Raw genomic sequence first — 23811 nt, forward strand, 5'->3', positions numbered from 1 at the left:
GCCCAGAGGCACTCACGTTATCGGAACCGGATGGGTGTTCAGAAACAAGATGAATGAGAAAGGAGAAATCGTCAGAAACAAAGCTCGACTGGTGGCTCAAGGTTACAGTCAACAAGAAGGTATTGACTACAATGAAACCTTTGCTTCAGTCGCCAGGTTAGAATCTATTCGCCTTCTTGTATCTTTCGTTAAAAATCACTCTATCAAATTGTATCAAATGGATGTCAAGAGCGCATTCCTTAATGGTTATATATTAGAAGAAGTTTATGTCAACCAACCTCCAGGTTTTGAAAATCCAAAATATCCAGAACATGTTTTTAAACTTAAGAAATCTTTATATGGACTTAAACAAGCTCCCAGAGCTTGGTATGAACGTTTAAGTAATTTTCTTCTGGAACATAATTTCATGAGAGGGAAAGTTGACTCTACGCTCTTCTGTAAAAACATTAATAATGATCTCATGATATGCCAGATATACGTTGATGATATCATTTTTGGTTCAGCTAACGCCTCTGTATGTCAAGAATTCTCTGAGCTAATGCAGGCAGAATTTGAAATGAGCTTAATGCAAGAACTAAAGTTCTTTCTTGGAATTCAAATAAATTAAACTTCAGAAGTCACGTACATTCATCAAAGCAAATACATAAAAGACATTCTGAAGAAATTTGATATGGCTGAATGCAACTCTGCAAAGACTCCCATGCATCCAACCTGCATTCTTGAAAAAGAAGAAATCAGTAAAAAGGTTTGTCAGAAGCTCTATCGTGGTATGATAGGCTCCCTTCTCTATATGACTGCTTCTCGCCCTAATATTCTCTTCAGTGTTTGTCTCTGTGCCAGATTTCAATTAGATCCTAGAGAAACTCACTTAACAGCAGTTAAGAGAATTTTCAAATATCTGAAAGGATCTCCTAACCTAGGCCTGATGTATGAGAAAACATCAGAGTATAGACTATCTGGTTTTTGTGATGCACATTACGCAAGAGACAGATTGGAACGAAAAAGCACTTCTGGAAATTGCCAGCTCTTGGGAAACAAACTGATATCCTGGGGTAGCAAAAGACAATCAACCATAGCCCTGTCCACTGCAGAAGCATAATACATCTCAGTATCATTGTGCACTACTCAGATGCTCTGGATGAAGAATCAGTTAGAGGATCTGCAAATTTTCAAGAGTAACATTCCTATCTTTTGTGATAATACTGCTGCCATTTGTTTAAGTAAGAATCCCATTTTACACTCCAGAGCTAAGCACATTGAAATAAAACATCATTTTATCAGAGACTATGTTCATAAAGGGGTAGTAACATTGAAATTTATTGATACAGATCATCAATGGGCGGATCTCTTTACTAAACCCTTAGCTGAAGATAGATTCCTCTTTATCTTAGAAAATCTGAACATTCAAAACTGCCCTGAATAAAATGTGCCTCTGAAGTCGTTAAATGAGAATCTGATGTAAACGCAATGGTTTCTGCCTCTGACTCTGATACTTCTACCAAGTTAGAAGTTATCTGAGTTAGAAATCTCCAGGAACCAATCTTTTGGTATTCCTGAAGATCAGATAAAGCAAAACACGTGGAGTGCCTCCCGTCTGACCTTGGAACCTCTAGACGGCTGTCTAGCAGTAATCAAGGAACAGCCTCTTGAGATCTCCTCGAGCAGTGTACTAGTTGTTGGGATTATACATCATTTATGAGCTGTAATCATTTTTCCCTCTCAATGTGCTAACTTGGTTTTTGTGCTAAACTCTGATTTGTGTGTCGTTTTGCATGCGCCCTAATTTGGGTATTTAAACACATTCATTTCACACATTGCAAACATTTCACTCTCACGCACTCTTTAAACCTCAGTTCTCTCAAGGCATTTCTGCAAGCAGTTTTCATCTTCTTCTCAGTTCTTCAACAACTTCATGGATGCTCAACAACAAGCTATGTACAACTTCTCTCAACAAATGGGTTCAAGCGAACAAGTTCAAAGCTCCAGCAACCCAAACCCAACGGTTACAGGCGTAGTCACAACACCAATCTACAAGGAGCCTCACATTCTCAATCGTGAGCCTCATATTCATCTTGCAACGCCATTTGATAAACTAGACGTCTTATGTGAATCATTGGTGGATTTTGAGAATATGAAAAGGAATGGCATAGACCTCACTGCAGAACTCAACAAACAAGGTTGGGGAAACTACTTTCAACGTCTCTATGGTCCAGTTTACCCAAATCTGGTGAAGGAATTCTGGAGATTTGCTGATGCTGATGATCACTTCATTGTCTCCTATGTTCTGGGAGTCAAGATAGTGATAACTGAGAAGTCCATCGCTGCTCTTCTGAGCATGGAGAAAGATGGAGGCAGAAGAATATACAACATCAATCTTAGGGCAAAAAACATCTCTCAAGAAATCAAGCCAACAATCTTCAAGCAGAATGCAGAAGGCAACTCCTCCAAGAACAAGGAATTACTTCAGAACCTCTGTGTCTGGCTGAAGATCATTCTGGGCACCATCCACCATCTCCCAGCGTCAAACTCCTCAGACTACATCAACACAGATCAGAAATGTATTATGTACTGCATTCACAAGGGTCTGAAGCTCTGCCTTCCAGCACTTCTCTTCAAGTACCTCAGAGACTCCGTACGAGACACCAGAAATCATATGAAGCCCAGAACTTACATCCCTCTGGGAAGACTCATCTCAGATGTACTGATAGAAAGTGGTCTCGTGGACCATCTGGTAAAGCTCAGGCTCATGGAGGACATGGCCATCGACACTGGAAAGCCTCTGAACGCCAAAAATCTGAAGAGCATAGGGATTCTGGACCAGGTCAAATTCAAACATACTCTGGACACCTCCTGGGAAGCCCTATTAGACTAGAGGAAAATTCCCCATGGTCTATATCTGTTCTCAAAGGAAGACCCTCGAGATGTAATCCTCTTTTATCTACAAGGTCTGAAGGACGAAGGAGTGGATATCTCAGACTTCCATTTAAGAGATCTACCAGATACGGCTCCGAACTTCATGAGACATAAAAGAGGTCCCTCTGAGAAGACAACGCAAGCGAAGAAAGCAAGACTAAGAGAATCCTCCGGATCAAGACCTCCAGCACCTCTGCATGAGCCTTCTAGTAAGTCTGTCTCTCTTGCTCCCTCTGCACTAACACAATCAATTGCTTCTTATATCCCTCAACCAACACCCATATACACTCAATCTGAAACCCCTTCCTCAACCACCAGAACATCTCATCCACCCTCCCAGAAATTCAACCTTGCCACCACCACCCTACCCTTATCTGAAGCTGAAAGACTAAACGAAACCACCTCTTCATCTTCTTCTCCAGAATCACCCCCCTACTTCACCATCTCATCTGACACAAAACCTTCTGACCCCTCTTATCCCACTCTAGCCCAACTTCAGAACCAGACTCTGGTCTCACCACAGCCACAACAATCTCCACCTCAACCTGAAGCCACCTCACCACCCGCAGAACAACCAAACCCAACACCATCTGACCCTTAACCTTTTGAACCAAACACCTCTAATAGACCCCCACCAAACACTTTCGCTGAATGACAAACTCTCAACCTAAGCCCTCCCACTTCTCCACCACCAACCTCTGAACCACAAAACACCCTGCCAACCCTAGAGGAAGCAATAGTATTGTTTGTAGGAGCATCAGTTGATAAGGTCAAGTCTCTAACCATCAACTCTGGTACTAGTGATGAATCTTCAGCTGTTAGGACACACTGGAACAGAGTCATTGGCTGGAAGACCTTTGAAGCCTTTAAACTGAAAAGCCTCTCTGAGAAAGTCAGAAACGACTTTATCAGAGAAGCTGAAGTTAGACTACAGGAGCGCTTAGCCAGAGAAGCTGAGGAACAGGCCAGAAAGGAAGCAGAAGAAAAAGAAAGGCAAGAAGAAATTCTAAGACTTAAGGAAGCTGAAGCCAAAGCTCTAGCTGATGTTGCTGCTGCTGAAGCTGAAGCTAAAGCCGTTGCTGAAGCTGAAGCTCGTCGTGCTGAAGAATCTGGAAGCAGGGTTGAACCGGATGCTCTGACTCAGGGGGAGTCTTCCACCTTTGTCCCTCTGGTCCTCAAGACTCTTGAAGAACTTCAGAAGGAAGTCCGAGCCAGATTGGATCAAGAGGATTCAGTCAACGTCAACATCCAGAATTTGCTGACCCAACTGCTTCAGAGGATGCCTCCTCCTCCCAACCCTTAGGCACATAGGATTCTTTTTCCTTTGCTGATTTACTTGTTGCTATCTGTTTCTGCTTGGTTTCGCTTTCTGCTGTTTGTGCTTAATATCTGAATATATATATATTTTCCTTCCTTTATTTTTTGCTAAGTCTTTTTGATTCTGACAAAAAGGGGGAGAAATAAAAATAGCTCTGATGAAACCATATCTAAAATCCTTCAGTACTCTGCAAACATTTTATTCAATAAAATCTATCTAATCCTTTTTGACTCAGATATTTACAGAAGAGTATCTAGAAACATCATAGCATGGAAGCTCTGGTAAGAACTTCTGAACTCCAAGGTTTATCTCAGGGGGAGCTCACTTCTATCTGATATAAATTCTTATCTCTGAATGTTTCATCTACAAATTAAGATTGTTTTGTCATCATCAAAAAGGGGGAGATTGTAAGAACAAAATTGGTTCTATAATAGAATCCAGGATTTTGATGATAACAAAGGATGAAACCAAAAATGGCACCCTAACGAAATTTCCTTAAGTGTGCAAGACTCTGAACAAGAACAAAAGAATCTGATCGTTTTATCAGATACAAACTCTATCAGATACAAAGAACTAGAAGATCAGAAGAAGAAGTACGCTCTAGAAGTTCTGACTCTGAGCAAACCAGGACAGCAGAACACCAGAAGCTCTAAACTTCCACTTGAAACAACTCCGATGATCTAAAAGACCAGGACCCTTAGAAGCTCTGATGTAACTTCAACGTAATCTCAGATTGACAGAGATAACGAAGACTCTGATGAAGGTTCCCCAAATTCAGAAAGAGTAACGGAAACAACAACTTCAAATGGAAAGAAATTAGATTTGGAAAGAAGTTATTCAGGGAGACAAATTGGTTATGGGAAGAAACACAGCAGTAAGGACATTGGAGACTCATCAAAGACAAATATTATGTCATCGCTCCAACAGTCCCTTGACCATTATATAAAGGACAACATATTTCAGTGAGAGACACACCTGAACACACAAAAATTCTCTACTCTCTCTTTTAGTTTTTCACGAGTTGTTGCTCATACGTGAAAACACTTGCTTGCTATACTTGCTGTAATATTTGCTTAGTCTTAGAAGCATTTTAGATTACATTTCTTTTTGATAAATTGTTTGTGTTCCTCAAGTGACTCTGTGTAGTCTGTATACTTGAGAGGACTAAGAGATCTTTCTCTTAGACGTTTGGTTGTAATAATCTTCCAAGATTAGTGGATTAAGTCCTTGTTGAAGGCGAAATCACCTTGGCCAGGTGGACTGGAGTAGCTTTGTGTTATAAGCGAACCAGTATAAAATTCTGTGTGATCTTACTTTGCAAAAGCGCTTATTTTCCAAAACAATTCAAACCCCCCTTTCTTGTTTTTCTCACCTTCATTAGAGTCCTTGGAGTTCAAAGCTCTCCATGGGAAGTTCTTGTCTATTCTTTCTACCAAAGTGGATGAAGGTCTGATGAGTGTGTTGGTGCAGTTCTACGATCCTCTGTATCGGTGCTTCACTTTTTCGGATTTCCAGCTTTTGCCTACACATGAGGAGTATGCCTATCATGCGGGTATACCTATTCTTGATCAGTTGACGTTCAGTGGTTTGGAGAAGATTCTGTCTTCTCAAGAGATTGGTGACATGCTTCACATAGATGTATCTGACATTGTTGCCCATATGACTACCAAAGGTGGAATTCAAGGTCTCCCATCTGATTTTCTCATTGCCAAAGCTACTTTATTTGGGAAGGCAATGAGTGAGGACGCTTTTGAAGCCATATTTGTACTACTTATCTATGGGCTAGTGTTATTTCCCAACATCGACAATTTTTTGGATGTGAACACTATTAGGATTTTCTCTTCTCTTAATCTCGTTCCGACTCTGTTGGGTGACACTTATTTCTCTTTGCATATGAGGAATGCAAAAGGTGGTGGATCCATTGTGTATTGTCTGCCTCTGTTGTTCAAGTGGTTTATTTCGCACTAACCTCAGACGCTTGCCTTCAAGTAGAACAAGGGATATCTACGGTGGTCTGCGAGACTTATGTCTCTCACTAATGATGATATCTCTTGGTATAATATTGTTTATGATGGTGTTCAGATTATTGACTCTTGTGGTGAGTTCTCCAATGTGCCTCTTCTTGGTACATGTGGTAGAATTAGCTACAACCCTGCTTTGGCTCGCCGTCAGCTTGGGTTCCCCTTAAAGGATAAACCTAACAATGTTTTGTTGGAAGGCCTATTCTTTCAAGAGGGTAAAGATCCCCAGAACTTGAAGATGAGGATGGTCCGCGCCTGGCGCAAAGTTCATAGGAAAGGAAGGAATGAGGTTGGTCCAAAGAATTGCATTGCTTTGAAACCCTACACCTCTTGGGTGAGGAAGAGAGCTCTTGAGTATCGCATGCCATACGATTATCCAAGACCTACCCTTATGGTTATGGTTGGGCCTTCAACCCTCCCTAACCAAGGAGTAGAGGAGTTGAGAGATGAAGACCGATCGCGTGCATGGGTTCGTGAGCGTGAGGAACTTCTTCAGCAGCTCAAAGATAAAGTTGCAATGATAGAATTTCTAGAGCATCAGGTTGTTGATGATCCTGATGATGTGGTTACTTCTCTTCTTCCTCACTCATCTAGGTTTTTAAAGAGGAAGTTTGATCAGCTTGCTAAGGGGAAGGCCGATATGGAAGCAGCTTATGAGAGAGAGGTGAAGAGACTTCGTGCAGCTTATCTTCCGATCTCGAAGGGTTTGGACGATTGCTTCTAGGGCTCGATAGGATGTTCATTCTCCTTTTCTCTTGTATTATATTTGGTTACCAAAACTGTACTACTTTATTAGTGTAAAAGTTTCCAAATATTATTTCTATGAGTATTCCATTAATGTCTTAAAAGTAAAATATATCCATGGGATGTGTATTGGGTCAGTAAGATGAATCAGGGAAGAGAGAATATGCAATATACTACTTGAGTAAGAAGTTTACCGACTGTGAGTCTCAGTACTCAATGCTTGAGAAGACATGATGTACTTTGGGTTGGGCTGCTAAGCGCTTACACCAGTATATGCTGAATCGTACAACTTGGTTGATATCCAAAATGGATCCAATCAAGTATATCTTTGAGAAACCTGCTTTAACTGGGAGGATTTCCCATTGGCAGATGTTGTTATCTGAGTATGACATCGGGTATCGAGCTCAAAAGGCTATTAAAGGGAGTATCTTGGCTGACCATTTGGCACATCAACCAATTGAGGATTATTAGTTTGTCCAGTACGACTTTCCTGATGAGGAGATTCTATATTTAAAGATGAAAGATTGTGATGAGCCTACGCTTGATGAAGGGCCAGAGCCTGGTTCCCGATGGGGTATGGTGTTCGATGGTGTTGCTAATCAGTATGGAAATAGTATTGGGGCAGTGATTATTACTTCTCAAGGCACACGTTTTCCTTTTACAACAAGGCTAACTTTCAAATGCAGGAAAAATATGGCAGAGTATGAGGCCTGTATTATAGGTTTGGAAGAGTGTATTGATCTTAGGATCAAACATCTTGATGTTTATGGCGATTCGGCCCTTGTTGTTAAGCAAATTAAGGGTGAATGGGAGACGAATCAGCCTGGCCTCATCCCATATAGAGATTATGCGAGGAGGATTTCAACTTTCTTTAGCAAGGTTGACTTCCATCATATTCCTCGAGATGAGAATCAGATGGCAGATGCTCTTGCTACGCTTGCTTCAATGATTGTGGTGAAGTATTGGAATGAAGTCCCCAATATTACTGTGATGCGTTTGGATAGACCAACTCATGTGTTTGCAGTTGAAGAAGTAAAAGATGATAAGCCTTGGTACTATGATATCAAGTGTTTTCTCCAAAGTCGGATTTACCCGCCTGGGGCATCTGTTAAAGATAAGAAGACTTTGAGGAGATTATCTGGCAGTTTCTACCTTAATGGTGATGTGCTTTACAAGAGGAATTTCGACATGGTTCTGCTCAGATGCGTCGATAGACACGAAGAAGACCTGTTGATGACTGAAGTCCATGAGGGTTCATTTGGTACTCATTCCAATGGACATGCCATGGCAAAGAAGATGTTGAGAGCGGGCTACTATTGGCTGACAATGGAGTCTGACTGTTGCAAATACGTGAAGAAATGCCACAAATGTCAGATTTATGCGAATAAGATTCATATTCCCCCAACACTTCTGAATTTTATTTCCTCACCATGTCCTTTCTCCATGTGGGGAATTGACATGATTGGTATGATTGAACCAAAGGCGTCGAACGGTCACCATTTTATTATCGTAGCCATTGATTACTTCACCAAGTGGGTTGAAGCGGTATCGTATGCGAATGTGACCAGGCAGATGGTTGTAAAGTTTATCAAGAATCAACTCATATGCCGATATGGTGTGCCAGACAAGATCATTATGGATAATGGATCTAATTTGAACAACAAGATGATGAAAGAGTTGTGTAGCGAGTTCAAGATTGCACATCATAATTCTTCTCCCTATAGACCCAAGATGAATGGGGCTGTTGAAGCTGCTAACAAGAACGTCAAGAAAATTATCCAAAAGATGGTTGTTATGTACAAAGATAGGCATGAGATGTTGCCATTTGCTTTGCATGGCTATCATACATCTGTCCGCACTTCAAAAGGGGCAACCCCTTTCTCTCTTGTATATGGCATGGAGGCTGTGCTCCCCGTGGAGTTTGAGATCCCATCAATGAGAGTCTTGATGGAAGCCAAGTTAACTGAGGATGAATGGGTTTAGAGTCGTTTTGACTAGTTAAACTTGATTGAAGAGAAGAGATTAACTGCAATGTGCCATGGTCAGTTGTATCAACCAAGGATGAAGAAAGCCTTCGACAAAAAGGTCAAGCCTCGTGTGTTCCGAGAAGATGACCTCGTGCTCAAGAAAGTTTTGTCTTTCGTTCCCGATTCCAAGGGCAAGTGGACTCCAAACTATGAAGGTTCATATGTTGTTAATGGAGCCTTTTCAGGCGGTGCTTTGTTGCTTACAACTATGGATGAGGAGGATTTCACTCGTCCTGTGAATTCAGATGCAGTCAAGAAATACTTCGCCTAAAATAAAAACAGAATAGCTCGCTAAGTTGAAAACCCGAAAGGGTGGCCTAGGCAAAAATGAGAGTCTCGGTGGTTTGAAAACCCGAAAGGGCGATCCAGGCAAAAATTAGAGACACGAAAAAAAATGAATATGTATATCCCGCTAGATTGAATTCCTCACCCTGGGGCAATCTAGGCAAAAATTAGGGATTTGGCAAGTAACTGCATCCTGACAAGACTTTACTCTACATCAGTCATCTGTCAAAGATTTTCTTTCAGTCATCATCAACTGAAGCTTCAAGTACATTGGATTCAGAGTTGGTAGAGAAACGATCATTATGTTCAATGTAGCCTTTGTCAAATATATATCACCAATTTCAAATTTGTAAAGATCCATGCAGTCTCGCCATTTGCGGACTACCATTGTATTAAATAAATTTGAGCCTTTATCCAATTCATGGCACTCTTGTTTGTTTCTGTTTAACAAATGTTTGCATGTTTTAATTGATAAATATCATTGTTTTAAACGAATAAAGCTTTTTAAAAACTGTTTTAAACAAAGTGAACATTCACAATGACTAAAAAGATAATTGGAATGTCTTTAGTGCTCTCCCAAGGATAGTACGATTTCCAAAAGGGTAAGACGTTTGTTCATATTCTGGCATGTTTATGTCCTCTTCATCAGCTTTCAGGATTGTCTTCTCAGTAGGAAATGGTTTAGAGCAGTTGGTGGAAGATTTGTTTCTCTTCTATCCTTAGCATGCTTCCTTTGAGGGTTGCCTACAGTCTATCCCCGACAGGATTGCCTGACCCAAGTTCGATAATTTCGATTCCCTCCGTGGTTGAAGATTTCTTCAAGTTGAGAGATGCTGAGAAAGATGTGTTGCTTCCTTCCCTAGCGGAGCAAATTGTCCTTTCTCCCTTTTTGTAGAGTTTGCCTCTCCAGCAGTTAGAAGGGAGTGTTTTGATTGATGGGTAGGTGTTTGGCATTTGGCCCCCACAGAATTTTATATCTTTCCTTGATAAGTTCCCCAGTAGAGTTTCTTCTACGGCGGATCTTATTGATCTTCAGTTACTTGTTCCCAAGAATGGACGAGAAGTCCTTGGCAGTTGGAATTTGTGACTTTGCCTATCCCCAGCGGTGGTCGATGTCTTCCAGAATTTGATGCATCCTCACCAAAACTGAATTCTCCTGTAGGCGTTGCCTTTCTTGCCGAGATGTTGAGCCGGATGTCCATTCGTGGCTCTTGAGCCTGTTTGTGTTAGATACGTCTGTTTGTCAGCATTAATCATACACAAATCATGCATATACATGCATAATCATAGCATTCAGATATTCATGTTGCATTCTTTTCCATATATCTTTGTTTGTTATCTCCTGATGTTGGTGAAATGTTCTCCCCCAAGCAGATGTTGGTGTCTGTTCTCTCCATATAGAGTCAGCCCCATAAGTAGAAAATGTCGATCTTTTCTTCTTTCTTCCCCACTGAGTTATGTCCTCGTGGATGATTATTGTTTCAGTTTCCTCCCGAATTGTGTATCGGGATGGAATTACTCCCCTGAGATATAGCCTCATGGGTTGGAGTCTTGTTTGATTGTGTCTTTCTAGTTTGTCCCTGGATTGACTTCCTCTCTTGTTATCCCCTGCAGTTCTCTGTGGATTAGTTGTTCAATTGCTTAGTAACCAGTAATTGTTCATCTTTTTCCCCAGCGGATTTTGTGGCCTTCTACCTAGTAACCGGTAGTTATAAGACCTATTTTTGTGGTTTTCTACCCATTAACCGGTAGATGTAATCCCCTCTTTGTTGGTTATCTTTACCCAGTAACCGGTATTGATATTCCTTCGTTTTGAGTATACCACCCAGCAATCGGTGATATATCTCTTGGATAATTGCTTTTATCAAGCAATTCATCCCTGCCGAGTCATCTTTCATTTGCCCTTGTTTGGTGATGATCGTTTCTCCTTCTGATTGGTCATCATTTTATACCCAGTAACCGGTATCCCGATGTCCTTTCTTTTCGGTCGATTTATCTTTTATTGACCCAGTAATCGATTCTGCATAATCTTCCATGCGAGTATGTTATCTACGTTATGAAGGTAATAGATAATATATCTCATGCGCTCTTCAGTCAAAGCCTTTTTCTTCCCCAATTGAGTAAGATTCGTATTTCCTTGTGGAATCGAATGTCCATCCTGTAAGTCGAGTTTGCTTTTTCAGCCCTCCTTTCAGATGAAGAGTGTTTTGGATATGTTCCCAATTCACACCTGATTGGTCACCTATTATATGCCCAGTAACCAATATCCCTGGTGTTCCTTCCTTCTGCTCCCTTCTATGAATTTTGTCCCTTGTGGAGTCAGATTCCCCTGAGTTGAGATATGCCTTTTAGGTCCTCCTCATATGTTTTGAGTGATTCATATCTCTCACCCTTATACTGGTCTTAGATACTCTGTCTCCCTGAGTGTGTTGTTCTCTCACCCAGTAACCGGTGTTTTGATAACATGTCTCTCTTTGAGTTTATTACCCAGTAGTCGGTAATATCTCATTGTTTCTTCCTCAGTTGCTTCCTTTGTAGACATCCCCGTCTAAGTCCGAATTTTTCATCCGATGTATCCTTTGTGGATAGTTTCGCTGTATTGGCATATTCCCCAATACATGCATCTTTGCGTCAGCTCGAGTCTTTCCATCGATTTATTTTCATGGAATCCCTTCATGTCTCCTAGCAAGTTTTCAAGTCGTGACCTGCTCACACATTTTTCCTTATGTCCCCCCAGAGTCTCTGTTTCCCTAGTGAATGTGTTATTCCTATGGATTTTTTAGTTTCTCCCGATTTCTTTTCCTTTGTGGCAATTATTCACCATGAAGATTTTATTTTTGCATGCATACATTTGCATCATGATGTTTCTTAGGGACCAAAATTTGTCTCTTCGTTATTATTTAAGCCCATTCTATCGCGTCGAGACGAAGATTTTAACCTTCATATCTCCGACTAGAATGACCTTAAATAGGGGCATCTGTAAGACCCTAATTTTGACCCTAAGACCCCTCATGGCATCATATCATTGCTCATTGCATTGCCTCAAGGATCATAGCATGTTTGGCTCCTTAACCCTAGGGTGGGATTTGTGTGAGTGGTTTTGAGACCACCAAGCATGCTTGTATTGTATATTATTGCTTTTCTTATTTTGATTACTAACCAAAAGCACAAAAATATGTAACTAACTCTTTTTGTTTTGAAGCTCAAGTGATCATGTGATCCCATGCTCCTATGAGGCTCCTAAGCTCAATGAAATGGTTAGATGAAGATGAGAAAAAGCATGACAATGGTACAAAAAGCTCTTAATAATCATATATGCCTTCCAATTATCTCAATGTGCCAATTTGATCAAGATAACCCAAAGGGCTTGAGGATTGTTTCCCAAGGAAACCCTAATTCAACTGTGCTTCAACCGTGCCTTGCTCATGAAGCAACCTCAACCTATGATCAAATTTAACTAAGGGAAGTTCTTTCATTCATTACTTTATGCATATATGATCCTATTTGAGGCCCCTCAATCATTCATTAATCAAGATTTGAAGTTTGGCCTTGAGAAGTTGACCAGTCAAGTCATCTAACTAAACTAAAGATCACTGAGATACAACTTTTTATGTGTTTGTCAAATGAAGATGACCCCAAGAGAAAAAATGTTCTTAAGAACCATATGAAAAACTTTCATGTTCATCAAAATCCATTGGAAACTTGGAAGGTTATCATTCATTTCAAAACATTATAGGTCATTTTGATTGAAACCCTAATTTTAGGTCAACTTCCCAAGGACCTAACTTCCTTATTTTCTATGATTTTGAGGTGAGACCAATTGCATTAGAAATATTAAGATGTCTACTTCAAATATTATCTAGCACAAAATTTAATAATCCTAAAATAAATACATGTGATAATACAAAACATTATAGATCACTTTGGACCTAAGTCATTGAATTTGAAAAATGTCCAACTTCAAGTGCCCATAACTTTCTCATGAAAAATCCAAATGATGCAAAATTTAAGTCTAAATCGATCATCCTGAAAATATTACAACTTTTATGTTGGAGGTTTTTCCATTTGAGGCTTGCATCATTGAAACATAGGGGCTTGAAGATGCTTGTTTTTGGCAAAATTTTCAAAGGGGAACTTAGACATGTTTTGTACCCAAACATTCACAACTAGTTTTCATAAAGTTCCAATTGCCAAATGAATTTTTGCCCAACATGACTTTTGTTCCTTAATTCAAGGGCTTTCCAACCATTACTCATATTATTTTTTTTTACTTTCCATGAATGATTTTCGAAGAGCTTTATGTTTATGTTCATTTTTGCATTTCACATTATAACTTGGTATGCAAGCTTGTGCAATCCCTTATGCACGTCCAATTCACTTCCATTTGATCTCAACATGGATTTCCATTCATTCTTGGGCCTTACATGCGCCTGTACAGGCCCATGCATGGAGGATTCAAACTTCATGCACACGAGGGAAGCATTGCCTTGCATCACATTCCAGCTATAAATAAGAGTGCATTCTCATTCGAATGGTAACCAAGTGGAGATCTGAAGTGCTGCTGAATTGAAAACCAAACCCTCACTAAAGGAATTTCCAGTTTTCTATTTCACTTTCAAGCTTGAATTTCAACATCATTAGTTGATCTTCAAAGCTCAATTCCTTAACCTAGCATCACCATCACACGTCTAGAGCAAAAGTAGATCAAGAGCTTGGACAATTCGTGTTGTTTGAAGCTCCATTTCAGAGGTAGAACACCAAACTTTCTTGATCTAGATCTTGCAATATGATGTGAATTTCTTTGGTTTGTGTTGTTTTCTGAAGTCCTCATGCATGAGGCAGGCCAGTGGTGGTCTTAATTTTGCAAATCCTGCCATTTCAGTTCATGTACCATGATCTGCAAGCTCATGTTTATCTCTAAATAGGAACTGTGAGGATGATCCATGGTTACAGGGGTGATGTACATCACCTCAGCTTCATTTTGATATCCTCAGTTTTCATTTTCTTTAAACTTCATTTCCCTACGCGTGGTGGCCGGATTTGGTTAGATCGTTGGAGAAGATGGTGGTTTCCACCACCATCCCCACGTGGTAGCTTCAGGACCATTGGATCACGCTTCATTGTTTTAATCTCGGCCTTTCTTTATGTTGACTTGTTTTAATGCAAGGTGTAGCGCGCTAGACTCAAGTGTTTCGTGTATCCGTGCCTTAGCACCACATGATCATTGCCATGTCAATTAATGAAACCATCTGAGGGCGCTGCATTTTCCTGATTTTCTTATTTTCTGTTAATTACTTTTAATTCCTTTTATTTTCAAAAATTCATAAATATTTTATTTGAAGTCACAAAAATATGAGACTAATGCCAAAAAAAATCGAAAAATCTAGTTTCATATTATGATTTTTAATTATTTATGTGACTCCAATTAATATTTTTTGTGAATTATTTGATTTTTAATAGTTTTAATTCATTTTAAAATGCTTTTTGATATTTGAAAAATCCAAAAATATTTTCCTAACACATATGGATCATGATAAGTCAATGAAAAATAGTCTCATCAATTTCTTATTTAATTTGAGATTCTAATTCATATTGTGTTATTTTTCATTGGTTTTAATTGTTTTAAAATAGTTTCTGATTTCAAAAATTATTGAAATTTTTTGTCAAAGCTTGTTTAACCATGTTAGACCTACGAGAATTTAGTTGGACTTGTTGAAGTTGATTTGAATTAAATTTGAGGTTTGACCACATTATGTTTATTTTATTTTGCATATATTTTTAATTCCAAAAACACCAAAAAAATATGTTTGACTTGTTGACCTATAATCTTCATTTCTCTTCTGTTTAGCATTGGTTGATGATGACTTGGTTCACATTTGATCAATTGTGTTTGATGCTTTATTTCTTTGTCCATCCATTTCATCTTCATCCCATTTCTTTTTATTTTTGGCCAATGAGTTAATGTCTTATGGTTAGTATTGACAAATGAGAGGTTTAACCTTCTTTGATCCAAACCAAACTCAACTTGATCAAAGATCAAGTGAGTTGTTTTGTGTCCAAGATAGGTTCCTTCTTGGTCAAGCAAAAAACCTAAAGTCCATACAAGGCCTTTCCCTTTTTATTTTGGCATGGTAAGTTTGTGGAGCTTGGCTTACTAGTCATGATCTCTAACTTATGTTTATTTGCCTATAGTTTTATTGACCGGCCTCAGATAGGTGTGACTACAAGATTAGTCCACTTACGATTGCTTAACATAGAGCTACATTGTCTTATGACAAAACTAACATAACTTCACTAATTACTAACTTTAATTTGAGCATTTAATTTCTTGCAATTTACTTTAATACAATTTACTTCTTGCTCATTTATTCATATTGCTTTTATTTTGCTCACTTGAGCACATATTTTATGTTTATGCCATTTTCTTTTTGTTCATTTGAGCTCATTATTGTATATAAATATATTGTTGTCTTGTGTTTGTTTTGTGTGAACCTAATGCAAAAAGGAGAAAGGACTTAGAATTAGGATATACCCATGCTTAAAGGAGTTCAAGAGAAACTAGGCCTCATTCCTTTAGAATGCTAAATATGTTGAAGAGCAACTAGGCCTCTTGTCTTTAGAATGCTAAATGTCAAAGTTGACTTTAAAGGACTTCTCATCTAAACTTATTCTTTGTCCATTCTGCTTATTGTGTTGTGAAATTTTTTATGTTTGCTCTTGTGTGATAGGGATTCCATTTTGAGATAGTAAAGAGGAACATTGTCATGAGTAGCCATGTTAAGAGAGACAAGCTAAATGGAGATCCTAGGAGCTTGAGTCCAATTTGTTTGATTGCTTGATTTGTGTTTGCTAAGTCCAAAGGAAAGGAGCATCTTGAATCATCTTTATGATTTCAAGAATAGGAACTCCAAGGGTTTTATCTTCTCTCTTATCTTTGTATGCTTTAGGACTAGCCCTTCTCTTCTTCTCCCCACTCTAACCCAAGCCAAAAATCATTTTCAAAACTTTGACTTTATTTCAAATTATAAACCCAGGCCTTAGGCCTTTGACTTTTGAAAACCATTTTTCATAAATACTCATTGTAAATAAACTTTAACCCAACTTTGACTTCATTTTATAAATAACTTTAACTTGTAAATACAACTCACTTCAAGTTGTTTTGTGGTTCCAAGGGCCACCTTTGCTAAAACTTTTCATAAACATTAGTCATAGGTTTGAGTTATCATAGTGGTTGATGTAAATCTCACCTCATCCTTAGTGATTGGATTATAAGCCTTCCATACTTATTATAGGGTTAACCCCTCACTAGTATGTTGAAGCCCTCCTCACATAGTGGATTGTTGGTTTAGGTTGAGTTTTCTCCATTTGTTAACAAAAGACATTAAGGCTTTTGATCAAATCAATTCACCAATCTTTGAGATTTTTACCCCGAACTACGAGGTTTTTATCCTACCTTTGTGATGGTACGTAGGCAATGGGTTTATCCATTCAAACAATAAAATTTGTAAATATAATCTATTTTTTTCTCATCCCCGCAATCTTTTGCACATATTTTCATAAATACCAACCTACAATACATTGTTTGCAAAAAGAGGTTGCCTTAGAGTACTAACGATGTTTTGGATGCGTAAAACCTTCCCATTTCATAACCAACCCCCTTACCTAGATCTCTGACATTTTTATTAGTTTTTGATTTGACAAAACTTCTTACTTGGCTTTTGTTCGCTTTTTAGCCTTTCCTTTGGACAGATAAAAGTGTGGTGGCGACTCGAATTGTATGTTTACTTTTGGTTTAGTCAATAAGCGTAAAGGTAACGAAAACCCCGCTACAGAAAAATGGCGACTCCACTGGGGAAAATCAAGCCCTGTGGGTTTAGCCTACTTCTTTCTTATGTGTATTGTATGTTTATATTTATTGGTAACATATTTTTGTGCAAATTTGGGATGACTGTATTGTTTGTAATGTATGAATTGCTTGACATATTAATTGCTTGTATGCTTGGTGGTTTCTTGTAAGATGAGTTCTATACCCGAACTCGAGTACACTTAAGATAGGAGAATGGCATAGTCTTGTTGACTTGTGTGGATTTATTCCTTAACAAGTTGACTTGCAAGCCCATTCACTTGGTGGAGGTCTTATTGGAATCAATAATGTCACACGAGTAGTCGTGGTTAGGCATTACTCTTTCCAATATAAACCTTAGAAGTCAAGGACCTTAGATACCTAGCCCATGTTGGCCTATTTTAGGACGTAGTGCGAAGGTCGTTCAAGTGTAAGATTTGATACGATTGTTACGTGATACTACACTCATAAGAGTCTCTCTTGAGAATATTTTTGGAATACAAATAGTCGTTTTATCCGATAATATCCGAAAGATGAGATGATGACTATGGGGACCTTTTTTAAAACATGATTGTCAGGTTTCACAATAGTACACTCCCTTTGGGTGGTTCTTAACCGAGACTTCATGCTCGTGACTTACAACAAATCCGTGATTCACGGTTGATCCGTTCTCGTACATCCTCAATATCAATGGAACTTGGGTGTCGATAAGGTGTAAACCATAATCCACCAAAATGGATGATTGATATTGATGATGACTTGAGCCATCCCGTGACCTTTGTGTGGTGTGACTTTCTTGATCCTAGAGTGTGATTGTTGCATCCATGCATTCATGCATTCATTTGCATCCATATCATCAACAATAAAGAATTTTAAAGGAAACTTAAGAGGTATATTTGCAAATTTTTAGACATGGATAAGCAAAGAAGGAATACGAAGAAGTACAGTTTCAGACAACCCGACTTGAAAGAGTTAAGGAGTTTGACATCTTATGTATTAGAGTCCTTGGAGTTCAAAGCTCGCCATGGGAAGCTCTTGTCTATTCTTTCTACCAAAGTGGATGAAGGTCTGATGAGTGTGTTGGTGCAGTTCTACGATCCTCTGTATCGGTGCTTCACTTTTCCGGATTTCCATCTTTTGCCTACACTTGAGGAGTATGCCTATCATGTGGGTATACCTATTCTTGATCAGTTGTCGTTCATTGGTTTGGAGAAGATTCTGTCTTCTCAAGAGATTGTTGACATGTTTCACAGAGATGTATCTGACATTGTTGCTCATATGACTACCAAAGGTGGAATTTAAGGTCTCCCATCTGATTTTCTCATTGCCAAAGATACTTTATTTGGGAAGGCCATGAGTGAGGACGCTTTTGAATCCATATTTGTACTACTCATCTATGGGCTAGTGTTATTTCCCAACATCGACAATTTTGTGGATGTGAACGCTATTAGGATTTTCTCTTCTCTTAATCTCGTTCCGACTCTGTTGGGTGACACTTATTTCTCTTTGGATATGAGGAATGCAAAAGGTGGTGGATCCATTGTGTACTGTCTGCCTCTGTTGTTCAAATGGTTTATTTCGCACTTGCCTCAGACACTTTCCTTTAAGGAGAACAAGGGATGTCTACGGTGGTCTCTGAGACTTATGTCTCTCACTAATGATGATATCTCTTGGTATAATCATGTTTATAATGGTGTTCAGATTATTGACTCTTGTGGCGAGTTCTCCAATGTACCTCTTCTTGGTGCATGTGGTGCAATTAGCTACAACCCTGCTTTGGCTCGCCGTCAGCTTGGGTTCCCCTTAAAGGATAAACCTAACAACGTTTTGTTGGAAGGCCTATTCTTTCCAAAGGGTAAAGATCCCCAGAACATGAAGATGAGGATGGGGTGTGCCTGGCATAAAGTTCATAGGAAAGGAAGGAAGGAGCTTGGGCCGAAGAATTGCATTGCTTTGAAACCCTACACCTCTTGGGTGAGGAAGAGAGCTCTTGAGCATCGCATGCCATAAGATTATCCGAGACCTACCCCTATGGTTATGGTTGGGCCTTCAACCCTCCCTAACCAAGGAGTAGAGGAGTTGAGAGATGAATACCGATCGTGTGCATGGGTTCGTGAGCGTGAGGAACTTCTTTAGCAACTCAAAGATAAAGATGCAATGATAGAATTTCTAGAGCATCAGGTTATTGATGAGCCTGATGATGTGGTTACTTCTCTTCTTCCTTACTCATCTAGGTTTTGGAAGAGGAAGTTTGATCAGCTTGCTAAGGAGAAGGCCGATATGGAAGAAGCTTATGAGAGAGAGGTGAAGAGACTTCGTTCAGCTTATCTTCCGATCTCGAAGGCTTTGGACGATTGCTTCTAGGGCTCTATAGGATTTTCATTCTCCTTTTCTCTTGTATTGTATTTGGTAACCAAAACTGTACTACTTCATTGGTGTAAAAAGTTTCCAAATATTATTTGTTGGTTCTAAGTGTGGGCAGTAATTTTGGTAAAACAAAGAGTGTTCACAAGATGTTGCATGTGATGTCTTAACATAAGATATCTGTGTACATGCTGGAGTTTAAATGGAAAATATAATTATGCAGAATTGTTTCAGTATGTCATACACCATGTCATGGCATCTGATATTATGTACTTGCTGGAGTTTAAAAATATAATTATGCAGGATTGTTTCAGGATGTCATACACAATGTCATGGCATCTGATATGTTTGTACCTGCTGGAAATTATAAATGGAATTATGGAATTATGCAGGATTGTTCCAGGATGTCAGACCCGATGTCATGACATCATGTACACAGAACATTCAGTATGAATGTCTGGTGTTTTGTGATTGCGCATTTAATGGCAATCTATGTATGATTGAAGATCTAATTTGCAGGCGCATTCAATCATTGATTACAACCTGATTTACTTATTTTCCAAGGAGATCTAACCAGCTGTCAATGAGAAGATTTAATTGGAAAATAGTTTTAGGGTTTTCAAGATGTCCAAGCCCAACTAAATGCTTCTATAAATAAGACATGGAAAACCTGATTTTGTACACAACCAATACTGAGAGAAATATTGAGAGAGAGCTAGGGTTTGTGTCTTGTTTAGTCGTGAGACTTGCAAGCCATTCAAGTCATCCATAGATGATTGAACTAGTCTGATTTGTGGTTGTAATTTGTCACTCAAAGCTTCTAAGCAAGAGTGTGTGTCTACTTTACCAAAGCTGTTAAGCAAGATCAAGTGTGTGTGTTCTTGATCAAAGCTGTTAAGCAAGATTAAGAGTGTGTTAACTTGATTGAAACTGTGAAGTAAAATCAAGTGTGTGTTATTGAAAAGTGTTTTCTTTTCACAAGGGATTGTTGTTTAAAATCACAGGTGTGATTGTAGGGAAGTGAGTGGGTTCTCATATCTAAGAGTGCTTAGGTAGAAATTGCACGGGTAGAGATTAGGTGAGAAAGACTGTAACTTGTTGAAGTGTACGGAGAGTCTTTGAACTGATTCTATTTTAGTGGATTTCCTCCCTGGCTTGGTAGCCCCCAGATGTAGGTGAGTTGGACTGAACTGGGTTAACAATTGCTTGTGTCTCTTGCATTACTATTCTCTATCTTTATCCTGTTTGCATTACTCAGATATTAGTGTCGTGACATTGCCTTCGACATCTCATATCTGATACCAGAATTTCATTATTTCTATGAGTATTCCATAAATGTCTTCAAAGTAAAATATTTTCAAATATTTTCTAATGGATCTCTACAAAGTTCCTCTAATAAAAAACAAACCATATGCACAAACATTGCATGCATCATATGCATAAGCAGGTTTTGTTCTAAGCTCTTGATCAGTGGTCTAACTCTTTACTCTTCATTTATTTTGAAGACAAGCTGACGCACCGGTACAACACTAGAATCAATCATCCAAGGATAATGAAGAATCTAGAGCAAGAAAACAGGGACTTGAAAGAAGAGATTGCTAGGCTGACTGCCATGATGGAGTCAGTTCTGGCTGCCCAAAGCCAAGCTTCCCCAACTCTTGCAACTCCTCCCGCGAGGACTGTCATATCAGAGATAGCTACGTCAACCGTGCCTATTGCAATAGCCCATTTTGCTCCGTTTATGCCAGCTGGGTTCCCTTGGGGAATGCCTGCTAATTTCGTGCCAGAGGGTTTTGATCCTACTCTCGCTTCTTTGCCGGCATCTAGCCCGGTCCTGTCTGTGCCACCTCCCATTGTGCACGCCCTTCCCCGTGTTGAAGACACCATCTATCATTCTGAGCCGTCTGAGGGCCCGGATATGTATGAGAAGATGGATGAGATGAAAGATCAATTCCTTGAGATGCGCAAGGAACTGAAGACTTTGAGGGGGAAGGACCTCTTTGGTAAAAATGCAAATCAGTTGTGCCTAGTGCCCAACATGAAGACCCCTATTAAATTCAAAGTACCTAACTTTGAGAAGTATAAGGGAAACACATGCCCGCTCAACCATCTTGTGATGTACGCTCGCAAGATGTCAACACAGACTGATAATGACCAACTTTTGATCCACTACTTTCAGGATAGCCTGACAGGTGATGCACTCCGGTGGTATATGGGGCTGGAGAGTGTGAGCATCCGCTCTTTCAACAATCTAGGCGAGGCCTTCGTTAAGCAGTATAAATATAATGTGGATATGGAGACAGGGACCAGCTGAGGGCGATGTCCCAGAAAGAGAAAGAAACCTTCAAGGAGTACGCCCAGAGATGGCGAGAGTTGGCAGCTCAGATAGTGCCACCCCTAGAAGAGAAGGAGATGACAAATATCTTCTTGAAGAATTTGAGCTCTTTCTATTATGAAAGAATGATTGCCAGTGCTCCCTGAGACTTCACCGAAATGGTGAATATGGGTATGAAATTGGAGGAGGGGGTCCGTGAAGGACGTTTATCCAGAGATGGAAGCTCCTCAGCAAAGAAGTATGGAGGCTTTGCGAGGAAGAAGGAGGGGGAGACTCATGTTGTGTCCTCTCATATTAAATGAAGGCCCTCCGTGAGGATGAAAGATGTGCGTCCTGCCATCAACCAACACCAGATGACTCACATAGAACCTGCTTTTAGAGAAGTTCATCATCAATAACAACAACAACATCGTCAACAACAACAGGCCTACCAGCCTCGCAACAATAATAACACCAGCACCAGCAACTACGAGAGGAAAATGGTGACTTTTGACCCTATTCCAATGACATATGCTGAGCTTTATCCTTCCTTAATAAATAGGAAGTTGATAACTCCTCGTGATCCTCCTACTATGCCAACCAATCCTTAGTGGTGGTACAAGCCAGAGCTTCATTGTGTATATCATTCCGGTGCTCCCGGGAATGATGTGGAGAACTGTTACCCGTTGAAGACCAAGGTGCAAGACCTTGTGAGAAGTGGGATATTGTTTTTCGAGGACGTAGGTCCAAATGTGAAGAAGAACCCATTGCCCGAGCATGGGAAAGCAGCTGTTAACATGGTCCAGGGATGCCCTGGAAAATACAAAGTCTTGGATGTTAATGACATAAGGCAATATTTGGCCGAGATGCATAAGCTGTTGTGTGAACACAACCATTACGAGCATGACCATGATAGGTGCCAGGTGTGCACTATCAATGAGAGAGGATTCCGTCAAGTAAGAAAGGAAATCAAGAGATGATTGATCAGGGGATGATTGAAATACTTCAGAATCGTAATGGGGGAGAAGTTAATGTTATCACCCCAGTGTTTAAAATTCCTGAGTCTGTTGTCGTCAAATATGATGGCAGCAAGAAGAAGGTATCTCCAGCTCTTGTGATCAAGCCAGCGGGCCCTGTCCCGTATGTATCAGAAAAGGCGGTTCCTTACCGATATAAGGCTGTTATGCTAGAAGATGGGAAAGAGGTGTCGTTTCCCTCAACTTCTGTAGTGAGAAGTTCAGGTGTCAGTGGTGTGACCCACAGTGGTCGTGTTTTCTCTGTGCAGCCGAAACACCTTGAAGACATTGTGAAGAGAACTGTTGTTAGTCCTGCTGGTCCCGTGGGGACTTCTTCTTCTAATAATCCTGCTCCTATTGTGAAGGGTGTTGACCCTGTTGCTGTTAAGAATAATAACACTCCTATCCTAGTTGGCCAGTCTGGAATTTTGAAAGAGGATGGTGATGAGATGCTGAGGCTCATCAAGAGGAGTGAATATAATGTTGTTGATCAGCTGCTACAAACTCCATCAGAGATATCTGTCTTATCTTTGTTGATGAATTCTGAGCCACACCATGAAGCTTTATAGAGGGTGTTGGACTTGGCATACATAGACCATGATGTCACAATAGAACAGTTTGATAACATTGTTGTAAATATAACCGCTTGCAACAACTTGAGCTTCTGTGATGCTAATCTTCCCGAGGAGGGAAAAGACCACAATTTGGCTCTACACATATCAATGAACTGTAAATATGATGCCTTGTCCAATGTGTTGGTGGACATAGAATCATCGCTTAATGTGTTGCCTAAATCCACTCTTGCTAAACTTTCATACCAGGGGCCTCCCATGAGGCAGAGTGGAGTGGTTGTGAAGGCGTTTGATGGATCGCGTAAAATTGTGATCGGCGAATTGGAACTCCCGATCAAGATTGGGTCTAGTGATTTCCAGATCACTTTTCAGGTCATGGATATTCATCCATCTT

At 39.7% G+C, this 23811-nt stretch overlaps 1 protein-coding gene across 1 annotated transcript; it reads left to right on the forward strand.

The window, feature by feature from the left end:
- The first annotated feature begins 3016 nt into the window (after positions 1-3016).
- Positions 3017-3514, forward strand: LOC127094675 (extensin-like). The gene has a single exon (XM_051033481.1). It carries the CDS (start codon positions 3017-3019, stop codon positions 3512-3514), a length of 498 nt encoding a protein of 165 aa, XP_050889438.1.
- Positions 3515-23811: the final 20297 nt, after the last annotated feature.

Source organism: Lathyrus oleraceus, chromosome 1, assembly GCF_024323335.1.
Source record: "Lathyrus oleraceus cultivar Zhongwan6 chromosome 1, CAAS_Psat_ZW6_1.0, whole genome shotgun sequence".
Lineage (NCBI taxonomy): Eukaryota > Viridiplantae > Streptophyta > Magnoliopsida > Fabales > Fabaceae > Lathyrus > Lathyrus oleraceus.

What these genes read in the sequence shown, in the direction of transcription:
- LOC127094675 (XM_051033481.1), top strand. Translation starts at nt 3,017, where the DNA reads ATGAGACATAAAAGAGGTCCCTCTGAGAAGACAACGCAAGCGAAGAAA.